This window comes from Enhydra lutris, unplaced genomic scaffold, assembly GCF_002288905.1.
Source record: "Enhydra lutris kenyoni isolate GAN:26980312 unplaced genomic scaffold, ASM228890v2 scaffoldscaffold66, whole genome shotgun sequence".
NCBI classification, from domain to species: domain Eukaryota; kingdom Metazoa; phylum Chordata; class Mammalia; order Carnivora; family Mustelidae; genus Enhydra; species Enhydra lutris.
The window spans coordinates 11,513,364-11,530,735 of record NW_019154150.1 but is presented as its reverse complement, the minus strand read 5'-3'; the positions used below and the strand labels follow the sequence as shown (position 1 = coordinate 11,530,735).

General features: G+C 50.3%; 1 protein-coding gene across 9 annotated transcripts in view; it reads left to right on the top strand.

Annotated features, from left to right (window-relative positions):
- LOC111159034 (sodium voltage-gated channel alpha subunit 5) overlaps positions 1-17,372 on the top strand; it is a 77,580-nt gene that overhangs the window by 47,065 nt on the left and 13,143 nt on the right. For 4 of the 9 annotated variants that reach the window (XM_022521391.1, XM_022521393.1, XM_022521395.1 and 1 more), the window contains exons 16-20: positions 578-1,018; positions 2,276-2,431; positions 5,158-5,278; positions 6,177-6,331; positions 14,214-14,387. In XM_022521391.1, coding sequence (XP_022377099.1) covers positions 578-1,018; positions 2,276-2,431; positions 5,158-5,278; positions 6,177-6,331; positions 14,214-14,387 — 1,047 coding nt within the window. The remainder of the gene's footprint in view (positions 1-577; positions 1,019-2,275; positions 2,432-5,157; positions 5,279-6,176; positions 6,332-14,213; positions 14,388-17,372) is intronic. The other 5 variants (XM_022521397.1, XM_022521392.1, XM_022521396.1 and 2 more) reach the window with 2 other exon arrangements.

The window sequence follows — 17,372 nt, the reverse complement described above, 5'->3', positions numbered from 1 at the left end:
TGGAAAGCAGAGTCAGACCTGGGGACACATGTAGAAGGTGCTAGATTTTCAAATGTTGAGACAGCTCAGAGGCCCATCACAATCCCCTCTTTCACCAATAAACGTAGGAAAGTCCTCAAGAGTTCTGCATTGCTTCTGGGTGGGATTCTGCCTTATCCCTGGTGATCTCAGGTTGGAGCCCACTTCCCAGGGAGCAACCCCGTGCTCATTCTAACCCCGCTGTCCGCCATTACTCCCAGGCAGCAAGATCCCATCTGCAGGCTTCATCCCTGGATGAACCCATGCTTCTCCCTTAGACCCCGGGCCAAGACTCGAGAGATCTGGGGCTGAATGCCCTCAACCCAGACTGCATTTGAGCCCTTGGGAAAAGGGATGAGAATTGGTCTTTCATTTTATAGCGAAATTCACTATATTCAAGAGAACTACGGGGTGAGGATGAGGGCCCAGGGTTCGACCCCAGAGCTGTTGGCCATCAGCAATCCTTAAGGTCCCCGGGCCTCAGTTTCCCCATAATGGCCCCGAGGCTAGCTGCCCCTCTGGTGCCTGCCTTGATGAGCCTGATCTCTGGCCTCCACAGGTCCTGAACCTCTTCCTGGCTCTGCTGCTCAGCTCCTTCAGCGCAGACAACCTCACAGCCCCTGACGATGACGGGGAGATGAACAACCTCCAGCTAGCCCTGGCACGTATCCAGCGCGGCCTGCGCTTCCTCAAGCGGACCACCTGGGACTTCTGCTGCGGGCTCCTCCAGCGGCGGCCCCAGAAGCCCGCAGCCCTCACCAGCCATGGCCAGCTGCCCAGCTGTATGGCCACCTCCACCCCCCCACCACCCCCGGAGTCAGAGAAGGCACCTCCGGCCCGCAAGGAGACGCGGTTTGAGGAAGACGAGCGGCCGGGCCAGGGCCCCCCCGGGGATGCAGAGCCTGTGTGTGTACCCATTGCTGTGGCTGAGTCAGACACGGATGACCAAGAGGACGATGAGGAGAACAGCCTGGGCACGGAGGAGGAGTCCAGTAAGCAGGTGACTGCCCCACCCCCTGCATATATGCAGCACCTACCTGTACAGGGCCCGAGCCTGTGCTTGCCAGGGCTCCCAGCCTCGTTCCAAGCAGCTGACCCTGCCACCCTCAAGAGGCAGCCTCACAGTGGGGTGCTGAGACCAGCTGTCAGCCCTCCCTTCCCAACCCAGCCCAGAGGGGACCTTGGAAGGGGCTATTGTCCATCATTTGCCTGATACTAGCCAGGAGCAGCGAACTGTACAGAAAGGGGAACTGAGGCATGGCAAGAGAGAGACTTGCTAGGAGTGCCTCGCACACCTACGACAGAGCCAGCACTCCCGCCCAACCCCTTTCCCCCAACCATTGTCCCCCTCCAGTACTAATATGGCGGAATGTCTTAGGGAGGGAGGAGTGCAGTCTCCTGACCTCCCGACTGCCCTTACCCCTCCTCCCAGGCCCAGGGCTAACTCCAAGATTTAAAAATAAGCATCCCTAAGATGGCAGGTGTCAGAGACAGCACTATCTTATCTCCCAACCTGTTATTTTTAACACTTAGGACCAGAGTCTGGACAAAAGAGACAGTGCCCCCAACCCCCTCAGTTCTCCCGTGGCCTGAGCCAGGCACAGATGGCTTCTCCTTAGGTCTTTAGGTCAAACAGTGAGTGGTTCTCTGTCAGACTGGGCCCATCCTCACTGCTTGCTGTGGGCCTGCCTCGGCTGGGTCTGCTGTGAAGGGACACTGCTCCCCATGTGGGGAGTTGCTTCCACATTGTTCTGCCTCCCAGTGGTCCCAGAGGCCGGCTTCCACCCCTTCGGTCAGGCTGTGGACAGGGACAGTGTAAGCTGGGGGAGGGCAGTGCTAGCAGTTGCCAGACCATGGCTACCAGTTATCTCCAGGATGCTCCCTTTCCTGCTCCTCTCCTTCTCTTGAGCCTGTTGGCTCTGGCTCCCTGGGGCCAGTGTGTGTGCATGTGTGTGTGTGCGTGCACACGTGTGGAGGGTGCCATGCAGGGTGCCATGGGAACTCATGGGGGAGGTCTGTATGTCCCTCCTAAGTGGAGTTGCCAGCATTTGGGAACTGGGCGGTGCAGCCCAGCCTCACCCTTCCAGGGAGTGGGAGGAGGGGAGACTTAGGCCAGGCTGACCAGGATCTTCCCAGAGGGAGAGATCTTTAGTGACCTGAGGTCCCATGAAGAGGGCAGGAGGCAGTACTCCAGTTGCTTAGGTGGGACCCTGGGAACACTCCGGCAGGGGAGCTCATGGGCTGGGGGTCTCTTCAGCAGGAATCCCAGCCTGTTTCCGGCAGCCCAGAGGCCCTCCCAGAGCCCAGGGCCTGGAGCCAGGTGTCAGAGACCCCCTCCTCCGAGGCCAGTGTGGCTCAGGCAGACTGGCGGCAGCGGCGGAAAGTGGAGTCCCCAGCCCCAGGGTGCAGTGAGGTAACACACGCCTTTGTCCCTGAAGCCAGCGGGGTGCTGCACTTGGATCGGAGCCAGTCTGAGGGGTCCTCGCACACGCCTGCATTTGCTGGTGGGAGCCATAGCCACGGTCACAGGCAGTGTGGGAGACCCGTCTGCACAGGGGAGCACGGGCAGCCCTGCCCTTACAGGGGTGGGGTGGCATAGGGCCCAGAGCTTCTGGAAGTTTCTGGAAGCTGCCAGCCCAGGCCCCTGAGGCAGGACTAACCCTACCCCTCCGTGTGCTCATCCCTCCTCCTTACTCAGTTCCTGTGCTTTGGTCCTCTTTGGCAAATGTTTGTCCTGTGAATTACCCCATCCCAGGGGACTTTGGGGGGCCCTGAGAACAAGTTCCTGATGCATTGGCCACCAGCAGCTTCTCTCCTGGACTAAGGCTGAGGTCTCAAACGGGAGGCCTACTCTAGAGTTTTGTTCTGGCTACAGAAGGATTTTAATTTGAATATGCTACTAACATTAAAAACCTGGTAGCTTTTATGTAAAAAACAAAAAACAAAAAACAAAAAAACAAACAAAAATATGCATTGAAATGTAGAAAAAAGTAGGAAAAATGGGGGAAAAAAAATTGGAAGAAGAACCACCCCACCGGAGACAAGTGATGACCACCTCCATGACACTGACTAGAATTCCCTGGTTTGCCACAAACCCACCTGCCTAACTTCATTCCATGACTTGCAAGCATTCCACACCTGTAAGCATTTGAGTCTGCAGCCCCTGAGCTAAAGGACTGCAGCATTGCTCATGCTCTCCGACCCCACACAGCCACCCCCGCTCACACCAAGCATCGTGCAAGGTAGAGGGCTGGTGTTCAGAGACAGAGCAGCCGGACCCCAACCCTTGGTCCAGCAACTGTGACTTGCTTCGACGGAACGTTGTACCTTTTGCCCTATCCCTTTTGTGCAATGGGTTTATGGGAGGCTTGTGATTATGATCATCTCTGGAGCACGAGCACCTGCTGGAATCTTCATCCTGACAGTACAGGTCACTCTTCTCCCCTAGAGGGTCTGACACAGAGGCATGTGGGAGCAGGAAGATGCAGGAGGTGCCCAAAGTCATGGAGAGGGAGGGTTTTCATACTGGAATGATGACTCTTCCTCTCCTCAAATCAGTTCACGGTGGAACCCATCAAACGGAGAGAGAGGTGGGCTGGGTGTTCCTGGACAAGGACCCCTCATCCCACCTGCAGCGGGTTCCTGAGAACCTGTCTCCAGCCAATGCCCCGGTACTTTGTGCAGCTCCAGCATCTGAAAAGCAAAGTCATGCGGAGATCTCCTCTGGCTTGTGCCTTTCCCGGCTCAGCTGCCCAATGAAGCTGGGGGCAGAAGGATGAGCCCTCAAAGCCACGGGGACCCCAGAAGGGCCAAGGCTCCACCCTGCACCCAGGAGCCCTCTTGACTTTCCCATCAGCGTCCAACCCTTCCCCATCACAAACACCAAAACTGAAGAGGACTTTGAGAAAGCAGCAGAGTGAGTCACGGAAAGAAGGGAAAAGAAGACGGCTTTAGGAGCAGAGGCAGGCCAAGGACTCCAGCCAGCTCATCTCTAAGTGGAACATAAGGCTGAGCTACCCAGGCATGCCCACTTAGCTGGCACCATAGACAGGATCCAAGGCCATCCCTTCCCTCTCAGAAGCCTCTTGCCCCTGCCACGCCTTCTGTAGGGTGGGCTCCTAGGAGCAGAGCCCGAGACAGGTGTCCTGTGCCCCCAGAGAAGCTGATAGGGAAGAGCGAGAAGCAGGATGAAACCAACGAAGAAGCTTCCAAAGGCCTGGTCCTGGATTCAGGCCTCAGCCTGGTCCAGTGGGGAGCCCTGGGGCCAACACTGCACATGGCATTGTCCCACTACCCCCTCCCCAGGCAAGGGGCTGGCCTCATGTCTTCCCACATCAGTGCACACCGTGGCTTGGGTTGAAACCCACAAGCTATTACGGGGCTTGGCCGCTCCCTGGCTACAGACCATGAAGAAGGGGCCAGCCCCACAGTCAGCGTTCATGGTGTGGTGGACCTACCAGAGGGAACTGGGCCGAGCACTGGCAGTGACCACTACTGCTCCCCCCAATGACCGCACCCACATGTGACCGACAGACACTCGCAACGCCGCATGCACACGGTTCTCTGTAATCAGATTATGCAAGGGCAGGCTGGCAGAGCCCTGTGTGGCCAGGCCGGGCAGCCTCCAGACCCTTCTTGCTTCGACTCCGGGCTCTGCTCATCACCCCAGCACTCATGAACTGGGCAAGAAGCGTCGGTTGGGTGGCTGGCCCATGCTCTGCGTGTCTGACCCCATACCTGTGTGTGCCTGTGGCCTGGTTCAGACTCTGTTCTGGGTGTGGGGGACATGCCTGTTTCCACTGCGTGTGCCAGGCTGCCACTGTGTGTCCTTGTCCGAGCATGTGTCCGTGTTGCCACCCGTGTCTGTCTCTTCCCAGCTGGACGCATTCCCCAACCCCAGTGCTTTCCAGTACCCCCAGCAGACCAGAGCCACACACTCAGGAGTCTCTGAAGTCCAACCTCAGTTCAACCTGGGGCAGGTTACCAGCCCCCCACCCTGGGCTCAGATTTCCAGGTTATGCAGTGGGAAGTAGTCTGGGCTCCTCCCCTCAGGGAGCCCCTGGCTGCCCCAGACTCGGGGCTCAAGGCTGGAGCTTCTACGTGGCCCTCACCCACCCCATCCCACACCCCTGCCCACAGACTCACGAGGACAGCTACTCAGAGGGAAGCACAGCAGACATGACCAACACTGCTGACCTCCTAGAGCAGATCCCCGACCTGGGTGAGGATGTCAAGGATCCGGAAGACTGTTTCACTGAAGGTACTGCCCTGAGTGGCCCTTTGCCAGAGCCTCAGCCCCATCTGGGGTGGGGGGTGGGGAACAGGACAACCAGCAGCTCCTTGGGGCCCAGGGCCATGTTGCACCCCGCCCTGACCCCAATGCTTGCTCTCCCTCCCCATTCCTCATGACCCGGGGGGCCTCCTCCTTCTACCCAGGACCTGACACCCCTGCCCGTGGACTGCTGGGCTGGGCAGCTGTGGGTCAGCCTCACGGAAGACCCATGACTCTGCATTGGTAGGATGACAACACGAGTGTGTGACCCCCAGCAGCAGGGGCTTCATCCTCTTCCCCCATGCCTCTAGCACATGGTGCCTGGCCCATTGCAGGCCTTCTGTAAATACTCAAGGGTGGTGACATGTACCCGTCATTAGCATCTGTGGCTTTTATGAATTGGTGGTGAATATTCAGAAGTCAACTGGGGATAAAATGAGAGTTTCCCCTCCACATGGCATGTCCTTTGGGGCTATCAATGAGGGCTTTGCCCTTGCCATGGCTCAAAAACTGCAAACATGGAGAAGACCCAGGGACCAAGTACTCCAGGAGTTCTGGAATATCCCCCCAGGGGGAGAATTTCCCAGGTGAGCAGAGGAGAAACTGGTGCCCAGCCCAGCCCAGGCTTCCCTCTGCTCAGATCTGCCAGGCCCTTTACCCACTCACTGGATGCCTAGTCCATCCGGCCTTTCTACAGAGTTCTTGCTGAGCGTGGGCCCCTGAGGACAGCACCGCAGTGCTCCCTGCTGTCCCAACACACCTGCCCACCATGTCACCCTGTTCACTACTCCACGTCATAACCTCGTTCTCTCGGTCACCCCTTCCGAGGGGTGGGCATCTGCAGGCCCTGGATTGGGCCTGACCCTTCCTTCCCTCCCCCCGACAGGCTGCGTCCGGCGCTGTCCTTGCTGCACCGTGGACACCATGCAGGGCCCCGGGAAGGTCTGGTGGCGACTGCGCAAGACCTGCTACCGCATCGTGGAGCACAGCTGGTTCGAGACGTTCATCATCTTCATGATCCTGCTCAGCAGTGGAGCCCTGGTACCCTCCTGGGGCTGCAGGGTTGTGCAGAGAGGGATGGTGGAGTGGGGAGGGCAGGGAAGGGAAGTCTGCCACCGGGAGCTAGGCCAGAAACTGGGGCAGAGCCTCTGCTGCAGCTGGGCTTCCCCCGGCCCCTGGCACGGGAGTCAGCTCACAAACTCCCATCACCACAGCAGGAACGGAAGTCAGAGCCAGAAGGGCTCACGGAGGTCATCTGGCCAGAACCCTGGGTCCCGCCAGAGGGGAATGATTGGCCCCATTTCACAGTGTACAGCTGGCATAGGTCACAGGTCACCAGCCTCCCACCGCCAAGTGCTGGGGACACACCCATCTGCACCTCGTGCCGTTAAGCCATTTCAGTGCAGTTAACGATGCTGCCTGAGATTCCACCGGTAGCTCCCTTCATTCCAGCTGTTCCAGGGTTAGAGGCCGGGCTGTGTAGTTCACGCATTGTCACATTTGATCCCAACAACAACCCTTTGTAGAAACATTACATAACCTGCCTAAGGTCCCACCACTTGCAAGCAGCAGATGTGGCAGTCAGATTCTGGAGTCCTTTGTCTTGACCTTCCACTTGTTCAATAGGTTTCCTCTAAGTTCTCCTTGTATCTAGTCCTGTGAGCCATGAGAAGCAACAACAGGAGGAGGAGACACCAGCCCCGGCCTCATTGGCTGAGAGTCTAGCTGGGGAAACCAGATTCAGTAGGTTTGAGGTAGTCAGAGATCAGCTCATGAGAAAACATTGAATAAGAATAAATGACTGGGAGGTCAGGGGAACTAGAGCAATCAGGAAGACTTTCTGGAGATAGCAGGGGAAGCTGGGCTATGCAGGACAAGGAGGTTTGCTGAGACCAGGAGTAGCAGGAAGGCCCTCCTGGAATGCCCTATGTGGTTCCCAAGCACCCAATTCTGATCTCTCAGAGTCCTTTTAGGAGGAGGTGGGATGGCACTGGAGAGGGTTCTAGAAGATGCTGGTGAACGGGGAGATTGGTGGTCAAGAAGACAGAGGAGATAATCACTTTCCTGACCCAGGGGAGCAAGCACTTGATATCGTTGGGGAGGTGAGAACCCCATGTTTGAGCAAGTGACGGGAAATGCTTTGAACCCCAGAGCAAGAGAGAAGGGCACTTTGACCCAAGGCTATGTGCCTCCACTCCATGTCACCTCCTGGGCTCAGGCCATGGGGAGGCGCCGTGGCTGTCACCCCTGTAACTCTGGGCCTCTCGTCCCATCCTATACTCCCCTCCCCTGTTCCAGAGTGGGCCTAGAGCCCTGACTTACAGGCCGCATGTTTTACCATTGGCAGCTAGAGCCAAATCTCTGTAGGCTTCAGAGAAGGATGATTTGACAATATGTTAACGAGTTTTGTTTTTAAACAGCCACAAACAAGGGCAGCCAGAGCATGTAGTCTGGGCTGTGGAGGAAAAACTCAGCCTGGCATAAGTGAGGAGGAGTTTTGGCAAGCAAATGGTGAATCTAATCAGGGTAGACAGCCAAGCACGGTTTAAAAAAAAAATGCGTCGATGATATATTGAGAAAAAGAAGTCTGAGTGTGTTATTTAAAGTTATAAACTCGGTTAACAGAAAGCAAACTATATATCCCTTCCAAATTGTTGAAGGGAATTTTCTTTTAAAGAAAACAGAGCTCTTACAGCAGAAGTTAGGAGAAAAAAGAAGGAACAAGGAGACATTAAACAAGGAAACAGAAAATAAGGTGGCAGAGGCAAAAGCAAATATGTTTTAATAATAATGTTAACTGGATAAAATTCATCTTTTAAAAAAGGAAAGGAATCTGAATGGATTTAAAAAACAAAAAACAAAGACTTCACCCATGTGCTCTTGAATGACAAACCAAAACACTGTCACTCAGAAATAGTAAAAATAAAATAATAAGATATATCAGGCAAATGCAATCATGACAAAAATCGGAGTGTTTGTGTATGTTAATACTAAGCAAGGTTGAATTCAATGTAAGAAATGTGAGATAAAACAAAGCAGGTCACAGCTATAACAAAAATAAAACTATTGGGGCACCTAGGTCGCTCAGCAGAGGAGTCTGCTTCTCCCTCTCACTCTCCCTCTGTGCTCTTGCTCACTCTCTCCCTCAAATAAATAAATTTTTAAAAGTAAATAAACTATTATGAATATATTTTTGCTTGGGATTGCATAGCACTTATATCAAACAAGAACTATTAGGGGAAAAAAGAAAAAGAAAAAAAGTGACAATGATGCAGTAGTACAGGGAGATTTTACCACATTTTTACTAGTTCCTGACAAATCACATAAAAAGAACAAGACTATGAGAGATCTAAAATATATATATATGTAATTAACAAGTTTGATCTAGCCTAATAATAAAAACAATAACATTTAAATAGCACCCACTATGTGCCAGACCCTGTTGTAAGCATTTTACAAAGATTAATCCATTTGATTCTCACAATAACCCTAAGAAATGAGTCTGTTATCAAGTCTATCTTACAGATAAGGAAACTGCTAGATTTGGCAAAAATAGAAAGACTAAAAAACAAAAAAACAATCCTTAGAATTGTAAAAGTCATTCTTAAACTGTGGATCAAACAGAAAATGGTTGGATGGTACATTCATGGGTGCTCGTTATATTAAAAAGTAAGCAAATAAATAAAATACAAAGGCTACTTATGGGCCAAAGATGACAGTGTGTTGTAAGTCAAAGATTATGATTCAACCAATTCTGTCCACTTAAGATCTAGAAAAATAAGAAAGGAAAATTAGAGGTAGAGAAAAAAAACTGGCTGGGGAATAAAAAACTAGAAAATAATAATATTGAGAGTACCGCTTGTAGAATGCAACCAAAGCTGTAATAAGAGGAAACTACATAGGGGCGCCTGGGTGGCTCAGTCAGTTAAGCATCCCATTCTTGATCTCAACTCAAGTCTTGATCTCAGGGTCATGAGTTCAAGTCCTATGTTGGGTTCCACACTGGATATGGAGTCTACCTGGAAAAAAAAAAAAAAAAGAATTCATAGACTTAAACACTTTTATTAATAAATAGAAAGAATGCAAATTAATTATTTAACTCAAGAAATTACAGATATAGCAACAAAATATTCTTAAGGACAACAAGAAAATAACTAATAAAATTTAAAAAACAAATTAATCAATTAAAAATAAATAATAAAACTGATATGAAATTCCAAAGCTGATGCCTTGAAAAGTTAATAAAATAGATAAACCAGTAGCGAATTCTGATCTCTCACATCTCCAAGGATGGGTTCTTTTGCATTCCCAAGGAAGAAAATAATTCCAATCCTTTTTATAATGTTGTAGAGTGTGAAGAAAGTTGGAAAATCTGCACATCCTTTTTATGCAAGCTAAATAATGCTGATTTTTAAAACCTCAGGTATACCAACAGGAAAACCATGGATTCATTTTCATACACCATACTTATGAGTAGTGTTGCAAATATCTGAAATACATGCAAATAAGAACCAGCAATATATTTTAAAAATTAAATAAGTCATACCAGGTATATTCTAAAATGGCAGAATGGTGCCATACTAGGATATCTATGTATATGAATAGGACAGAGATGAAAAAAATATAATTATCTCAATGCATACATGATTTTTAAAACTCTAGTAAAGGTAGAAATGAAATACATTTCCGTAGTGAAAAATTTGTTCAAATTAACTTCTATTATATCATTAGTAGTAAAGCACTTGAAACATTTTTATGAGAGTCAGGAGTAAGAAAATGTTGCTTTAACTATGTTTTAGCTGTAGTTCATTATTGAATAATAATCTTGAAGTACTAGCCAGTGCAATTAATCAAGAAAAGTAAACATACAAAGTAAAAATTGGAAAATAGAAGTATTGATGTAAATAAAGTATAAAATCAGTTAAAATAATAGAAATACATAGAACTGTAGCATTACTTGTAGATAATGATTGCTAGAAATATTTTAAAACCTATTAAAAATATTATGTGGCCAGTTATAAAATAAATACCAAAAGAATTGTTCCTGTGGTTGTTTTTATACTATCAGAAACAATTTAGTCATAAGTAACTGGAATAGTCCTTATTTGCCAGACGTTGTAAGCACAAAATAACAGGGAATAAATATGACATGAGATGTTGTAAGAGGTACATGCAGAAAACTCTAAAACTTTGCTAAGCACTGTAAAAGAAGACAGACCAATAAGTATACTATAAATATACTCTGGTCTTGGGTAGGGGAACTCCATATTAGGTCCTAATGCAGTTAATAAATTCAGTGCAATAACAATAAAATTGCAACATTTTTAAAGAGAATTTGACAAAACATTGCTAATTTTATCTTGAAAATTACTAAAAATGGCCAGGAGAATTCATACTAATTCAGGAACAGAGAGCAATAAAAGCACACAGAGAGGTCCAGAGGACTTAAGTAAGTATAGAAATGTATTTCATATGGTAAAGTTGACTTCTAATCCATTAATAAAGTGTTGTAACGGTGACAAACTACTCTGAAAAAAAAATAAAATGGATATTTGCTATTCACCAAAATATATTGGATTTTTAAAACTGTAATATAAAATAATGAAAGTTCAAAAGGCTAAAAAGAAGAAAAGAAGCATCATTTTTTTCCCTCTAGCCTTAGACTAGGTAAGGGCTTTCTTAACAGGACACTGAAAGTTTTACTAGGCGAAAATGATAATAAATTATGTAATTCTATTAAATAATATAATAACAAATGAAAATAAAGTGTGAAAATCCAGTATGGTAAACAAAAGTAAACAAGATTTTTTTTTTAGTAGGTTGAATTTATTTAATTTTTTTACTTTTCCAAGTTTTTATTTTATTTTATTTTAAGATTTTATTTATTTATTTGACAGAGAGAGATCACAAGTAGGCAGAGAGGCAGGCAGAGAGAGGGGGGAACAGGCTCCCTGCTGAGCAGAGAGCCTGATGAGGGGCTTTATTCCAGGACCCTGAGATCGTGACCTGAGCTGAAGGCAGCTTTTTTTTTTTTTTTTTAGTTTTGGCTACAGTTTATTACAGTAAAAAGACACAGATTAAAATCAGCGGGAGAAAAAGGCACATGGGACACAGGCCAAGAGACACCTACTCTCCTTCCCAGTGGAGTCACAAGGACAATGTGAATTCTCCTAGTGACAATGTGTGACAGTGTACAAGGGGACTCCCAACCAGGGAAGCTCCCCCCAGCCTTGGGCACCAAGGCTTTTCCCGGGGGTCAGTCACAGGGGCAGGCCTTAGTCTCCAGCCCCTCCAGAGGTCAAGCTGATACTTTCTGGCCCAAGGCCACAGGTTAAACAAAAACACTCTTATCAGCCAGGATACCCCAGGGGCTTAGGGGTTGCCTCCCAGGAGCCAGTCAAGGGCCCATGCTCTCTTGGGAACATGCAGTCTGCCCATCCCAGGCCTGCAGTTAGCCCTTCGCGGTGTACGCATTAACTCCAGAAGTGGGACTGTTGTCAAGGGCCTGGTTTGAAAGGCCAGGACCACCAGGTTCTGACATCCAGAGAAACTTTACACATTTACTGGCCTTATAGTCAGAGAGTTTCCAGGATTTAAGCCATAGAGCCAAAAGGCAGGGTGCAGAGGAGAGGAGGCTGAGCCACCCAGGCGCCCCTCAAGTTTTTATTTAAATTCCAGTTAGTTAATACACACTGTAATATTAGTTTCCGGAGTAGACTTTAGTGATTCATCGCTTACATACAACACCCAGTGCTTGGCACGCCCCCACCTTCATACCCATCCACCTATTAAGCCCATCCCCTGCCCACCTCCCTCCATCAACCCTCAGTTCTCTATCATTAAGAGCCCATTTCCTGGTTTACCTCTCCTTTTCCCTGCCTATGTTTATCTGTTTTGTTTCTTAAATTCCACAAATGAGTGAAATTGTATGGTATCTGTCTTTCTCTGACCGACTTATTTCACTTAGTATAATACTCTCTAGCTCTGTCCACATCGTGGCAAATGGCAAGATTTTGTTCTTTTTGATGACTGAGTAATACTCCATTGCACATACATACCACATCTTCTTTGTCCATTCATCAATCGGTGGAAAAAGTAAACTAGATTTAAAGGCACACAACTGGGATGGAGTGTATAAAACAGTTAACATCTCTGATTAAACCAGATACTCAAGTAAAAAAAAAAAATTAGACGAAGAGGCACAGGCAGTTTGCAAAAGGAATACTGCAGATATCCAAGGAAATTATGTCAGCATTACTAGTAATAAAATAATTAAAATGTAACAAAATACCACTCTCATTCTTTAGCCTGAGAAGAGTGACAAAGGAGAAACCCCACCACAGTCAGGGGAGTGGTGAGGAAAGAGCCAACTTGGTGCACTCCGGAGGGAGTGTCTGTCGGTATCCCCAGCCGGAAATCCTATTCCCAATCTGTACCCAAACTACACCCTTGACCTGGCATCCCAGTTCTAGAAATTTATCCTGGACAGATAATCAGACACACTGCTCACAGCAGTGTTGTTTCTACTAGTGAGAAATCGGAAACAACCGAAATGTTCATTAGTAGGAGTTTGGGCTAAAAACACAAGGGTATATGCAAATAATAAAATATTATGCAGCCTTTTAAAAGAATACTACATATCACATGTGTTCCCATTATAGAGCAGATAAACCCTCAAAAGATTGTTTAGTGGAAAAGAAATTTAAAAGCAAAATAGTTCATCTTAGGAAACTGTGTCCTCGTATACACACACAAATAGTGTCAGAAAGAGTTTTGCCCTAAATATTAGCAGTGGTTACTATAATGTCATGAAATCAGAGCTGCGTTCTGTTCTTTTTTATAATGTCTATATTTAATTTTTTGTGCATACATTTTTATAATGAGAAAAAAAGACCCACCTACTTTTTGTCTTGAACAACTCCCAGAGTCCATTTTAGGAATCTGAATTATCCTGCTGTGCTGTCTACACTGACTGATTAGCCACATCTATGCCTGGGTAGTGCACATCAGGGCTGACAGCATGGACCACCCGGGCCGCTGGCTCATGCGGGCCTTGCAGGCTGGCAGGGAGGCCCATAGTGACAAGCAGAGGTGACTCCCCTGGGCCCCTGGTGACGTGTTCAGTTGCCTAGCCGGGGAGTCTCCAAGCACACTGTGGGTGGGGAGAGGTGGCTTGAGAGGCCCAGGTAGAGATCAGGACAGGAGGTACCAGAGGGCACTTGGGAGCCGGCAAGGTTCCTCTGTTGGCTCAGGAATTCAGGTTGAGGCAGAAACGAGGTGGAGAAAGACCCCTGCTAGTATCTTAGAAACTCTTGACTCCTGGATTCTGAGGGTTGCAGGAGCTTTGGGCTCCCCAGGATACCTGGTCTTGTTCTTACTGACAAACTGCCTTTGCTAGCATTTACTGGAGATTTTGCTTTCGGTTAGCTCTCCCTGGTTTTTGTGTGTTTCCATAAACACATTGTAAAGGGGGACTTTTAATGATTGTTATCATTGGACACCAATTTTGTGTCCTATGAAAAGTTGGTAGCTGCCTCAAGCACATAGCAAAATGGCAACAAAAGGAGGGTTGGTGGGGTTTGCAGCAGGAAGCCCTGAGCTGCTCCTACACACAGCCTCCGTGTTAACCCGGGAGATCAGCACGTTTTCGAGAGATGCACTAGCTCAGAACTGAGCCTCACTCTCCAGCATGAAGCGTTCTCACCACACACTGTGCTTTGTTGTCCTCATACTGCGTGAGATCATTTCATGAGCCAGGAGAGCAATGCTGTTCCAGTCCAGTGTGACCTCCAAGGGGCCCCTCCACCAGGGGATCTGCTCCCGCCCTCCTGGGCAGTACCTCCTGTAAGAGATGAAGTTTCTTGAAGGGTAAGATGGGTGGTGGTTGGAAAGTCATGTCCCCCTTGTCTGGCCTGATCTGTAGGCCTTTGAGGACATCTACCTGGAGGAGCGGAAGACCATCAAGGTTCTGCTCGAGTATGCCGACAAGATGTTCACCTACGTCTTTGTGCTGGAGATGCTGCTCAAGTGGGTGGCCTATGGCTTTAAGAAGTACTTCACCAATGCCTGGTGCTGGCTGGACTTCCTCATCGTGGATGTGAGTGCGGCCCAGAAACGGGGAGGGGTGGGGAGACGGGCTGCCAGGGCAGGAAGGAGCTGAAGCAGAGGCACGGGAGGACAGAGGGACAGGGCGGGTGGGAGTCAGCAGGCTGACGTGAGGCACTCAGCTGGGCCACAGAGCATGCAGAGGGGAGGGAGGCCGCCATCTGGGGTCACAGGAGAGCCCCGGGGCCTGCCCATAAGGTTCCCAGGCTGGGAGGGATAGGAACCGGAGTGTGGCCATCAGAACCCCAAATTGGAGAGACAGAGGAGCAGGGGGAGACCTAGGCTTCTGGGGAGGCATGACTCACTACAGGGGAAAGTGAAGAGCAGTCCAAGCAGGAGTGCCCCCTCCCACGCACACCGCCCCCTCAGGATGGCCAGAAGTCAGGGAGCAGACTAGCCTGTATCCCAGCACTGGCCATGTGTGTCATGAAGTGTCTGTCAGGCCCCCTAGACAGGTGGCCATTTAAGAACCTCTGTGTCCACACATGGTAGGAGACTGTCTGTGCAGGGGAGAGAGGGAGCCGAAGGCCAGAGGGGACAGGGCTAGTGAAGGGATCCTGGGCAGGGAGGGGCAGGATCTTCTGGGCTCAGGGAGAAGGTACCACTGGGGGACAATGAGAGAGAGGTGCAGTCACCTGTGACTAAGGGGCTCTGGGTTGCTCCCCTGGACAACTGGGTAGCTGGCACAGCTTTCCTGCCTGTCCAGGGAGGGTCTAAGACAGGAAGTGGCATGTCCTCTGAGCACCCAGTTGGCAGATAGAATGGGAAGCCTCTGCCCCACAGCCACCCAGGCCCCAGGACACTGCTGGGTACCAAGCAGGGTGAGCGCAGGGCCCCACAGGGTTCCTGAGCACAGGCGAGTGGGAGAATAACCAGAGGGGAAAATGAGACCAGAGTGTGGAGCGGCCTGGGATCTGCTCTGCCTGAGGACAGAGGGAACAGGCAGAGACGGAGGGCTCTGGTGAGGCTCACTGTCTGGTTGTGGAGGGTCCTGTGGAATGGAACGTGAGTCAGCGTCTGCAGACCCAGAAGGGCTTTCCAGAGGGCACCCGTGGCTTCCAGGCTTGGCCTCAGGCTCTGCCCACCAGCAGGGGCTGTCCTTCCCATGGTTGCACAAGAGGCCCAAGCCTCTGTTCAGCCCCCACACCCCACTCAGAGGCTAAAGGGAGGAGGGGCTCAGCCCAGGTGGGAGGTCAGCCCATGGGTGGCCATAGCAGGAGAGGCTCCTTGGGCTAGAGTGTGCATGGAGACATAGATCCAGATCCTTGGGCCTCTGGTTCAAGCCTCTTTCTATCACCCCAGTGACTGAGAGGATGCTAATGTTGGGGGGAGGGGTGCTAGGGGGCAGAGAGAGCAGGAGGGAGGTCTAGCTGCCCTTACAGCCTGGGGTCCTCAGAGCCTCCCTGAGAGGAAGGAGAGGACCCAGAAGCCTCCTGTCCTGGGGCTGTGAGAGGGCCCAGGATCCTGGCAGCTCTGCCCTGAGGCTCCTCACCCAGCTATTCCGGCAGCTTCTTGGGAATTCGGGCCTGCTGAGTGACTCTCCTCAGGGAAGGCAGGAGACGGTTTGCAAGGACTCCAGGGAAGCCCCCCAAGACACCCCCATGAGGAACTCAGGGCAAAGGGGACCGTCCAGTGCTTCCTGTCCAGTCCCAGAACTGGAGAGTGAGCCTGTGGAGAAGGAAACCGAAGTTCTCAGCAGAGAGGGGCCTTGCCCAAGGTCAAGGAGAAGGAGAAGGAATCCAGCTTTCCTGATGAGGGCCGTGCTGCCCCCTCACTTCACGGGAAATGCTGTCTTCAGGCCCCAGGGTCTGGTGAAGGCTATTTCCAGAATCAATCCCTGCATTTTTTTTTTTCAATAAATACTATTGGGTATCTACTATCATAGGTGCTGGGGATCTCGGGGACCAAAATAGACTAAAACCTCTGCTTACACGGACGAAGGCAACCGCGAACAATAAATGTACCCAGTAAGCCAGCTTTATACTCAGAAGCTGACGTGTACCAGGGAGAAATAAGATGTGGAAAACGAAAGGGGATTAAGAGGGCCAGGATGCCAGCGAGGGGAAGGTATAGATGACAACTTTAAATAGGCTGACCAGGTTGGGTTCACTGAGATGACACTGGAGCAAATGTGAAGGAAGCTGGGGTTAGCCAGGCAGAACCTTCCACACAGAGGTTGGAACAGCAGTGCAAAGGTCCTGTGGTGGAGCATGCCTGGCATACTTGAGGAACTGCAAGGAGGCCAGAGTGGCTGGAGCAGAGTCAGTGGGGAAAGAAAGAGCAGCAGATGAGGCAGGACGGCAAGGGGCAGAGCAGGGCGCTACCCTGGAAAACCGTGGGCTTTTATTTAGAATGAAGTGGGAAGGCATTGCGACACTCCGAGCATGAGAGTGGCATGAAGTGACTCCTCTTACTGGAGGAGCCCAGGGGGTGGGGGTGGGGCACCCACAGAGGCAGGCATAAGAGTCAGGAGGCCGTGGCGGCTGTCCAGGGAGAGAGGACAGTGGCCTGGCCAGGATGGTGGCAGTGGCAGTGGTGAGAAGTATTTGGACTTCTGATGTATTTTGAAGGCAGAGCCAACAGGAAATCCTGCCTGGGTGGACGGAGGGTGTGAGAGACAGAGAGGAGGCAGGGATAACGCCAAGGCTTGTGGCCTGAGCAGCTGGAAGGATGGAGTGGCCCTCAGCTGAGATGGAAGGGCTCTGCGTGGGGCAGGTGCACAAGCTTCAGTGGCACAGACAATGGGGGCGAACTGCTGGGAACAAGGGGACAGACTGGCCAGAGCTGGTTGCTGGGCCGCAGAGTCCCTGCTCGCGGTCTCCCACCTTCCAAGATGTCTGATGTTGCAAAGTCCAGCTTTAGGGGAGAGCCCCAGGATTGTCTGTCCGCTCACAGTCAGCCCAGGCCCGTCCTTCCTTCTCAAGAAGAGACTTCTTTGGGGGAGGGATGGGCAGGCCCAAGAATCTGACTCGAAGGA